General features: G+C 36.0%; 1 protein-coding gene across 1 annotated transcript in view; it reads left to right on the top strand.

Moving 5' to 3' along the window:
• The window catches only part of ZDHHC15 (zinc finger DHHC-type palmitoyltransferase 15), a gene marked incomplete at its 3' end in the record, with an annotated part of 191,707 nt that overhangs the window by 179,791 nt on the left and 625 nt on the right, over nucleotides 1-11,291 (top strand). Inside the window, exons 5-8 of the mRNA XM_007958333.2 lie at nucleotides 875-944; nucleotides 2,673-2,705; nucleotides 3,488-3,608; nucleotides 6,020-6,152. Of these exons, the coding sequence (XP_007956524.1) occupies nucleotides 875-944; nucleotides 2,673-2,705; nucleotides 3,488-3,608; nucleotides 6,020-6,152 (357 nt within the window). The remainder of the gene's footprint in view (nucleotides 1-874; nucleotides 945-2,672; nucleotides 2,706-3,487; nucleotides 3,609-6,019; nucleotides 6,153-11,291) is intronic.

Here is an 11,291-nt window from a genome sequence, read left to right as displayed (position 1 = left end):
AGGCCTTCAACGAGATAGATTGACACGGTGGATGTGATGATGGGCTCAAGTATAGCAGGGATTGTGGGGCTGGCACGGGATCGGGCAGTGTTTCCTTCTGCTGTGCATAGGGTCGCTATGAGTTGGAAATGACTCGATGGCACTTAACAACAACAACAATATGTTTTCGAAATTGGGTTTCATCTAAGTTATCTAATTTTTTGGCATACAATTGTTGTGAAATTATATATACTATCAGATTTACAGGGTGATAGAAACCCTTAACTAAGAAGTCAGAGAAACTCTGTAATAATCCCAGCCCTATCACCCACATGCTGTGTGACTTTGGGCAAGTCACTTGACATGGCCCAGGTCTTTACCTTATCTGTGAAATTGTTGATTGAGCTGATTTCCCTAGAATGTCTGTTTTATTCTCCAAACTGTTATTTTGAGAACCATTTTCTTTACCATATTTTTGGAGTTTTATACACCTGATTCAATCCAATCTCTACAGTCAAGGGATAAATTATGAATGCTTGTTTTCAGGTAGGAAAGTTGAGGTAAACAGAGGCTAAGTGGGTTTGCCCAAGATCACTCAAGCCATTGTTAGTATAATTTTAGTTTTTTTAATAATACAAAATCTTATGATCATGTATCCATACATGAAAGCTTTTCCTGCCTCCTGTGTCCCTCAGAAGGTGCTTTCAAGATTTATCCAACAGGGGGAAAAAAATAGCACAATTTATTTGTGTGATCTTCCTTTTTGCTTGATAACTTGAAATAATATGAGTTGACTACCCTTAATCAGTGTATAAGAAGCCAGCCAGCTAGGCTAGTGTGGTCTGTCGTCTCATATCGAGTCTTACCAGTGCTAACCATATTATTTTTCTGATAGCTGTACGATTCTGTGACCGATGCCATCTAATCAAACCAGATCGCTGCCACCACTGCTCTGTCTGTGCCATGTAAGTGACAGCTATATTTCTCCTGAGTTGATCCTAACATGTAACCATGCTTGGATTAAGAACATTTACTTTCAATCATGATCAAGACATGCCAAACACTGTTATGGAAATAAGATGATTCAAACTATTATAAAGATGGGAAAGAGAAATAAAACCCCATTTTTAAAATAAACTATTTTAAAACATTTTTACATTTACAGAATTATTGCAAAGATGGTATAGAGAGTTCCCATATACCCCACAGTCATTCCCTTTATTATTAACATTTTACATTAGTATGGTACATTTGTTGCAATTAAGAAACCAATGTTGTTGTTGTTGTTATGTGCCGTAGAGTCAGCCCTGACTCATAGCGACCCCTCCTTGGGTTTCTGAGGCAGTATCACTACAGAAGTAACCAATATTGATCTATTTTTTAAACTGAAGTCTACTTTATTTAGCTTTTCTATTTTTCCCCAATGTCCTTTTCCTGTCTCAGGATTCCAGCTAGTATACTACATTACATTTAGTAGTCACATTTCCTTACGCTCCTTCTTTACTGTAACTTGTTTTTGATGACCTTGACAGTTTGGAGCAATATTAGTCAGGTATTTTGTATAACATCCTTCTATTTGTGTTTGTCGATGTTTTTCTCATAATTAGACTGGGGTGATGGGTTTTAGAGGAGCTCTGGTGGTGTAGTGGTTAAAGAATTTGGCTGCTAACCAAAAGGTCAGTGGTTTGAACCTACCAACAGCTTTGCAGGAGAAAGATGAGGCAGTCTGCTTCTGTAAAGATTTACAGCCTTGGAAACCCCATAGGGCAATTCTACTCTGTCCTTTAGGGTCCCTATGAGTTGGAATCAACTCAGTGGCAGTGGGGGATGGGGTTGTGTTTTAGAGAGGAGGACCACAGAGTTAAAGTGCCATTCTTATCCCATCATATTAAGGGTACTTTATAGTAACATGATTTGTCACTTTTAATATTAATCTTGATAGTCTGGCTAAAAAAAAGAGTTTTTCAGGTTTCCCCCACTAGAAAGTTATTGTCCCTTCCCCCCTTCTTATACTGCACTCTTTGGAAGGAAATCACAGTGTGCAGCTCACACTAAAGGTATGGAATTATGCTCCACCTCCATGAGGGTGGTGTATCTACCTAAATTATTTGGAATTCTTCTGCATGGTAGATTTATCTCTTTTCATCATTTATTTATTCAGTAATTTATTTGTATATGTATGAACTCATGGATATTTATTTTATACTTTTGGTTATAACTCAATACTATTGTATTAATTTGTTGTTCAAATTATTGTAGCTTTGTAAAACCCCATTTATATGTTAGTAAATATAATCTTCATGCCTTTTTTCTTGGGTATTTGTTCCACTCATTATTACCTCACTCTTGATTCAAACATAGGTTATAACCATATAGTTTCTTCTGTGCTTTTATTAAACTGAGTATTGAAAACAACACTAGAAGAGACACCATGTACCTTTTCTCTGTAACTTCTTAATTCTTTTTAAATGGTTGGACTTTTATAGATGTGTAACTTGCTGCCAGTATGACCTTATAAAGTGTTGTTGTGATTGCCTCATCCTAGGAACAATTGAAGACATATAGTTTTGGAATAGCTAGTGGGAACCTGGGGATGAATGTATTGGAATTATGTAAAAAGTACTGGTGAGACCTTCAGTGTCGCTTCATTTCCATAGCCTCATTAATCACACTGTATTCTGTCCCTTTTGTAGGTGTGTATTAAAAATGGACCATCACTGCCCATGGTATGTCCCATTTATTCATTTCTCTCTTTTCAAAGGGTCAAAGTTGCCCAGTGTGCCTGCTTTCCTGAGCATAATTGTAACATGCCTGTTTCTGCAACTATAGTTCACTGGGATTTGTATTTGTGTGGGGAACAGGGAAGGAGAAATATTTTACAGTAAAAATAAATATAGCATGAAAGGTATGGTAGTGCATTTCTGGGTTTACAAATCTAATAGTCTTCTATCCATTAGCTTTAGCAACTGGGCACAGTAATGAAATACAGCATAACTCCTTCTCCTCTGATATTACAGAATTCAGGTTTTTTTTTTTTCCTGGCTTGATGTTTGAATCCACTCTGCAATGGGACTGTTAAATTCAGTAATTCTCCAAATTTTCTACAACAGACCTAGATAATCAGTCTCAAATCATCTAACCACAAAGAGAATGTGGCAAACTATTTTAAGTGCAGCTTCTAAGACTGTAATATGGTTCAGTATTCAGGATCCAGATTTGTTTGTGTGTATCAGAAATCATTTCAGAACTGTTAGGTAGGCCAGGTATCTCTGTGCCTATAAATAGAAGGAGAAACAAATGAGAAGTGTACTTGTTTTTCTAGTCTGTTCCTTTTAAGAGACTTCAATCTCTGTTGAGTTTCTACAAAAAACACTAATGAAGCAGTAGGAGTGACATGTTTCCATTGTGTGTAGTACACTTATATGTCGGTGTGTTCTCAGTTAATTTTCCTGATTTCAAATTAGTTTTTCTTTCTTCTTCTTCCTCTTCTTCTTCTTTTTTTTTTTAGGGTTAATAACTGCATTGGATTTTCCAACTACAAATTCTTCCTTCAGTTCTTAGCTTACTCTGTTATCTATTGCCTGTACATTGCTACAACAGTCTTCAGCTATTTCATCAAATACTGGAGAGTAAGTTCAAAGCTCATGAAGCACCCCCAACACACACACACACACACACACACTCCAATCTATGAAATAATTCACTTATCTTTTTTATGTTTTGGAATAACTAATACCAAAGTAGCCAGCAGGGAAGCTACCAAAAGCAAGTTTTCCATGTAATACTTTGACATTTATGGGGAAGATGTTATTTAAAGATTCCAATTAAATAATTATATATTTGACAAATATTGAAACTATTTCTAAATACCTAGTTTCCCAGAAAATAAGAGTAAAAAACCACTCCTCCATTGTTAGAAAATATTTTCTAATTCCCTGTTCAAAGGAGAGTGGCAGAATTCCTACAGAGCAGAAAGATGCATTGACTCATCTTTACACATGACCAAAATGAAATGTGAGTCTCATTTGAATTTTGTGTGAAAAGAACACTAGTTGGGGAATTTGGAGCATTAAATTTTAATGCTGGTCCTGTTACCTGCTTCACAGGCTCATTGCTAAGATCAAATAAGATAAATGTTGAAAGTGCGTAACCTTTCAAAATGTGATTCCAATAGTTATCATGAAACCTAAGGGGAAAAAAAAATCCTACTTTCCTCTTTCTTCCACTTGACTTTTGTCATCTCCCATCCATTCCTAAAACAAATGAAGACAATTTTCCTGTTCATATGTGTATCCAGTGTCTGACAGCAGTATAATAGAAATACACACACACACACACACACACACATATCTGGCAGCAGCCAATGAACTTCAAAAGATATACGTTTCTCACAAGTCCAGTGCAATTACTAAGACATCATAAGCTTGCCATGATGGTTGTCCAAACTGACACTGAATACCAGAAGATAGATATGGGTAAAATTACTATTAACTCCCCTTAAAATGAGGAGCTCTGGTAGTGTAGTGCCTAAGGCACTTGACTGCTAACCAGAAGGCTGGCAGTTCAAAACCACCAGTCACTCCTCGAAAGGAAGGTTGGGCAATCTACTTCCATAGTGATACTGCCTTGGAAACCCAAGGAGGGGTCGCTATGAGTTGGGTCCGACTCGATGGCAAATAACAATAGCCTTTAAAATGAGAAATAAACAGCACATGTATTTTTAAAGCCATGTATCAGGGAAATTAGCTGTGTTCCTAATTTCAGATAAAGGCTCCTGAAGGGTGAACTCTTTTCAGAAGCTATTTGCTCAGCTGCTCTTCCCCTAGGCAAATTTCACTGAGATAACCCATGAGCTGAAAGCATCAGACTGGCTTACACCCCCTTATCTTCATCTTTCAAACATATCCATCTTTCATGATTCCCAATATTTCCTGACATCAAAATGAATAAAAATCTCCTCTAAGAGAAGAAAAAAAAAAATCTGTATTATCTGATCTTGCCACATCTAGCTAAGCCTTAAGTTTCTTCTTCCAAACAACAGTAGAACCAGTTCTGAATGTTGAGGTCTACCTTATTCGAAAATCAGTTTTAACTGTACTACTAGAGAGTATTTGGAAATATTTCAAAGAGATTCATCAGACCAAAACAATGACCAAAATTAGGAGAAAATAAGTAATAGTCATTTTCCCAACCTCTCACTCCACAATTAAAAATGTTTTCTAAGAGTCTTTTCAGAAAACAAAATGTTACATGTTGTGCATGCTTTAGAACTTTAGAACACTCATTCTGGTTTGAGACTATATATTTTTTTAAAAAAAAAGGAGATGCCACATGGGAAAAAGGTGCCTCAGCTTCTTACTGAAATGTTTAGCCACATACTTTTTAAATTGCCTACAAAATCCCACTTGATTTTCACTATCTAAACTGTTTCACAGGATGTCATATACCAACACATTCCACTTCAGCTGCACAAAATTTCCAGCAGCTTTAAAATCAGGGCATGACTTATAGGTAAGACATTTTAAAATTCTACCTATGTGCTTTAACTTCCTCCATACACCAGTGTTACATTTTTAACACACATATGTCCAAAGAAACATGACAAATTAAGAATTCTAGACTAATCCATCTTTAGACAAGAAGATGAACTATACTGCTCCAAGATCATTTCTAGCAAATAATTCATAATTATTAAATTAAATGGAATACAGGCCTTAAAGAGGTTGTACACCAATTATTGTCTAAGTATACCCTTCTCATATTGCCCTTTTCTAATTGATACATGTTACATTATTTGACACTGAACTGCATTCAAACAGGATCCATTTTAGGTTTTGTAGGCTGAGAGCACATCCATGATGAGATATTCAGATTATCAACAAAAGGAATTATTTTTAAAATTTGTTATGAAATCTGTCTTTTAAATGATGGCTTAACATTTTATACATATGAAAATAGGGCTATATAGAAAAACTAGCTGAGCTTTGCCACTTTAATCTTTTGGTTTTGTTTGTTTGTTTGTTTTTTATTTCTTTTCTAGGGGGAATTGCCCAGTGTTCGCTCCAAGTTCCATGTCCTTTTTCTTCTCTTTGTGGCCTGCATGTTTTTTGTCAGCCTTGTGATTCTCTTTGGTTACCACTGTTGGCTTGTCAGCAGAAACAAAACCACCTTAGGTAAGACTGGATATTTAGACTAGGAAAAAAACAGCCACATTAATGTATATCAGAGTGACCTATACATTGTTTTCAAGGAAGAGAAAAATTTCCAATAAAGCATTTTAGCTGCAGTACCATACATATGCCTCCAAACTGAGACAGATAAAAATGCTTTTTATCAAACTGGAGAGCAATAGTGAATGAGGCTTATGACTAAAGAGAGTATTAGTAAATGAAACCTCATACAAAACTAAAAATGACCAGTCTTCTTTATAGTTCATATTGAGTAAAACTCCTTAGAATTACCACTCAAAAGATTTCTGAGAGGTGTTTACATGAGGAAGTGAAAGAAGAGAAAGAATCAGTACAGAAGAGAACACTAGAAGTGGGAGGTGATATTTAATAAAAGATAAAAGACATTAAAAAAAAGAGCTCTGAGAAAGAATCTAAATCCGCAAATCATTGAATCATTGAATTGCTGTCATCAGCCCGCTGTATAGAGACTATGGCAGATACTAGAATATATAAACAATTTCCTATCCTGAGTGAGCTTACAGTCTTTCCAGGGAGATGAGACATACGCACATGAAAAGAAACATAATATACAAGATAAAAATTCAAAGCTTAATTATAATATAAACTATATCTTCCTTAAGTGCAATTAGAGATTTGGGGGAGAGGTTTGAATCATGTCTTGAAGGATAGGGCAGATTTGATTGTAGAATGGGGTTGAGAGAAAAAAGCAGAGTCATGATGCAAAGATATAGGTCAGAAGTGTGTTAAAATGAGGTGAGGGACAGCAAATAAGTTTGGCATCAGCAGAGTTCGGAAAGGTATATAGCAGAAAACCTATCAGTAAGTACCAGACTCGAGAGACATAAAAAGTGTTAATTTAGGTAATTTGCCTTTGTAGGGACATATAATAAGATGGCCTGAGGGAGGATGACTCTGGGAGTTCACTTCAGGAATCTAGACTAGTTAGAACTGAGAGAATGACCTTCGAGATGGAATGATGCAAGAAGCATTGCAACAACAAAAGGATATACAGGGCTCAGTGATTTATTAGATATGCAGTTGATCATTATCAAAGGAAAACTTCAAGGTTACTTGGCTCAGTTTATATATCCAAGTCCCTACCCTCAGAAAGTTCACAAAATAGTTGGGATACAAGAAAACATACAAAAAGGTAACTAGCAAAATAAAGTAATATATTTTTGTGAAATGAATAGAGCCATCATTAAGTGCTTTGGGAAGAGATTGCTGCTTGTTTAGAGAGAGATAACAGAAGGGCCCATGAGGGCAAAATTTGAACTCAAAAATGAATGAGAGAAAAAGAATAATAAAGGATTTCCAATAAGATGGCGAAATAGGCAGACAAGCTACACAGATCCTCTTCAACAAAGAGAAGAGAAACCAGTTGACAGAGATACAGAAGATAATCTTAGAGCACTGAGCTTTGAAAGGAAGTGTACAGAAGTGGATTAGGCACCAACTAGCGGAAAAACCTGAATGAAAACAGTGAGTATGGAGATGGACAGAGCTGCGGACTGTCAGCTACCCTGACGGCACCAACAGCCTGAATATTTCCAAGTGCTGTTGGGACCTGAGAATTGACCTAAAGATCAGCCCTGGCCACCAAAGCCTGCAGGGGTGACTGCACTGGTGGCCAATGACTAGGAAGGAAAACAGCAAGGAGGGAAACGACCTGAGCTGTGGAGTTTTGGCTGTCTGGAGGGCAGGGCCATTTTGGTTGTTTGTAAGTGGTGGCCATTTTGGATAATTAAAGTGACCAAGGGCACAGCCGTTTTGAATGTTTACAAGTGGTGGTCATTTTGGATATTTAAAGTGACAGAGGGTGCAGCCATTTTGGACATTTAAAGTGACAGCATTCTCATTCAGATTCTAGGGACCTAAGAATAGGCTCCATTTTCCAAGGACATCAGGGACATATGAGAGCCTGACAAATGGGAAAGGAGACAGGTGGTGAGTGCATAAGTGCTGCCAACTAGCAAACAGAGGAGCACAGTACCCTGCTTATGTAGATAACATCCAAACAAAACAAAGAAAATGAAAATCTTGGGCAAGTCACTCCAACATAAAATCACCAATTAAATATAAACACAAAAAGTCACAATGTCCCAGAGACAAGAGAGCATCACAGTCCACACAAAGAAGAAGATAAAGCAAGAGGAACAAGGGACCAGAAAACAGACCTAGAACACATACCTGAGTAAGAAGCAGCATTGGAACTCCCTGATAAGGAATTCAAAAAAATTATATTTAGGTATCTTCAACAGATTGAGAGACAGATCAGGGAAAACACTGACAAAATTGAGAAAAACAGAGAAAACCTTAGAACATTTTTGAAAGACAATATAAGAACAAAATGACAAAATAAATGAAAAATTAGAAATGATACAAAATCTACAGATAGAAATCCAGAAGATTAGCACTAAATACTCAGAAATAGATAACACATTGAACAGGCAAAGGAGTAGAATTGAATCAATGGAAGACAGAATTAGTGTGACTGAAGACAAATATCTCAGTACTGCTTTGGGAAGGGATCAATCAGAAAAAAAGATCAAAACAAAATGAAGAAAGCCTAAGGTTCATGTGGGATACCATGAGAAGGAAAACCTACATGCAATCGGAATTCCAGAACAGGAAGAGACAAATAAAACCACAGAGAAAATTGTCAAAGATTTGTTGGAAGAGAATTTCCGTGTTATGATGAAAGATGAGTATATATCCTTTCAAGAAGTCCAATGAACCCTAAACAAGATAGACCCAACAGAAAATCACCAAGACATATCATCATCAAACACCAAAACCAAAGACAAAGAATCCTGAAAGCAGCACAGGAAAACGAAAAGTTACCTACAAGGGGCAACCAATAAGACTAAGCTTGGATTTCTCAGCAGAAACCATGCAGGTGAGAAGATGATGGGATGGTATATATAAAACCCTGAAAGAGAAAAGTTTCTAACCAAGAATTATAGACCCAGCAAATCTTTCCCTCAAATATTATGATGAAATTAGGACATTTCCAGATAAGCAGAAATTAAGTGAATTTGTTAAAACCAGACCAACCTTACAAGAGATGCTAAAGGGCATCCTTTGGACAGAGAACCAACAAGAGCAAACATCAACCATTAACACACATGATGACATAACCCTGAAACCAACCCAGTTATGGAAGTATCCAAAATAAATAAGCCTACCAGATTGTAAACAGGGAATCAGAGACATCAATTGACAAATGAGGACAACTGTAAACTGAAAAGAGGGAAAAAATGTGTAGTTATAGAATTTCTAAATGGTAGGGATGTCAAGACAACAGCAAGATAGATCAGACTGTTTTAAACTTGAGAAGAAAATTATGAATCACAGGGTAACCTCAAAGAAAAAATGCTAAACCTTCACATCAAAATAAAAAAGAGGACCAGCACAAATGTTTAGCAAATATTAGAACAACAGCAATGAAGAAAGTGATAACACTATCCATAGACAAAATGAGCTCTGCAGAGAAAATTATATGGAACAAAGAAATCAGCAACACGATGAAAAAGCACTTACGAAAATGACAGCAACAAATTCATCCTTGCCAATATTTACACGAATGTCAATTCATTACACACACCACCCAAGAGATAGAGACTTTCAGACTGGATAAGAAAACATAACCCATCAATATGCTGTCTACAAGCAACACCCCTTAGAGACAAAGACAAAAATAGACTAAAAATAAAAGGTTGGAAAAAGATATCAAGGAGATGACAACCATAAAAGAGCAGGAGTGGCAATATTAATTTCTGATAAAATTGAATTTAAGACAAAAACCACCATAAGAAACAAGGAAGGACATTACATAATGATTAAAGGATGGATTGAACAAGAAGACATAACAAAAATAAATATCCATGCACCCAATGAAATAGCCCCAAATACATAAACCAGACTCTAACAGAACTAAGAACAAATATAGTATTAGTTCATTATTGTAAAAAGTCAAGGAAAGGTTTATATATGGAAGGAAACTTTCTTTGTTGGTTACCAGGGGTGGGAGGGGAGGGGAGGGAACACTGCAAAAAAAATGCATTGACCCATGTCACTTTAGTTTCAGGTATTTCACTGTACATAAATTATATTTCAATAAAATGTATTTTTTTTTAAAAAAAGGAATGAGATAAAACACATTGAACAAGTGAGTCCCTAGTCAATTGGTATACATTATAACCATTCTTTTAGTTTGTTACTGACTCTATACTCTGGGCTGTTATTTGAGGAGCTACATTTCTGATGGATTCCATTGCAACAATTTTTTCATCATTGTTTACAAATCAGTGCACAAAGTGTGAGAAGAAAGTGTCCAAGAGTTGAATGGTTAGCTAGGGTAGATTTGAGGAAACTTTAGTACAAAAGCCACTACACTTTGGGAATTCATTTAGTAATAATGTTAACAGCTAAGAAAGTATTTGCACCCATTCTCTAAACCAAATACATATGTAGCACTTAGTTTCTAGATTGGTAGATTAGGAAATTTGGCTTAGAGATCAGCTGCAAAGTAAAAAATGACTAAAAGCTTCATGATAACAGAGTCTTTGGAAAAAAAAAAAAAGAACACATGGGAAATGGCAAGATGCAGCCAGAGTCCAGCAGTGCAAGTGTTTCCTTAATGAGATGTTTTTCTTAAAATAATGTGCACTAACATGGACCAAGCCTTCATACTCTACGGTTATTATAGTTCACCCATTGACATTTTCTCTGGAGTAAAACTCATTTACTTACATTGCAGCCTTCAGTGTGAACATTTTCATTCCTGAAATGTTTCAAAACCAAATCAATGTCATTACCATCACTTTGTGTGTCATTACTTTGTTTCCCAGATCTAATGATGGAGATCAATTGACTGTTGTCACTGAAATTCAAATAAAATGCTGTTAATTTTCATTCTTCATATCCAGCAGTACAAAATATATACTGCTCCCATGGCTGCTTAATTATTTCCATCATCATATGTTTACCTTTAAATAAACAAACCAACCAACCAAAAACCAAAATACTAGTTGGCTGTATTGAATAACAATCTTACTTCATATGATTAAACAGTTTTTTTTTTTTCTAAATAATTTAGCAGTAACTTAGGAGCTATGG

Source organism: Orycteropus afer, unplaced genomic scaffold, assembly GCF_000298275.1.
Source record: "Orycteropus afer afer isolate SDZICR_OR568_19922 unplaced genomic scaffold, OryAfe1.0 scaffold00929, whole genome shotgun sequence".
NCBI classification, from domain to species: domain Eukaryota; kingdom Metazoa; phylum Chordata; class Mammalia; order Tubulidentata; family Orycteropodidae; genus Orycteropus; species Orycteropus afer.
Note: the sequence above shows the minus strand (reverse complement) of the source record. Positions and strands in the feature narration are given on the sequence as shown.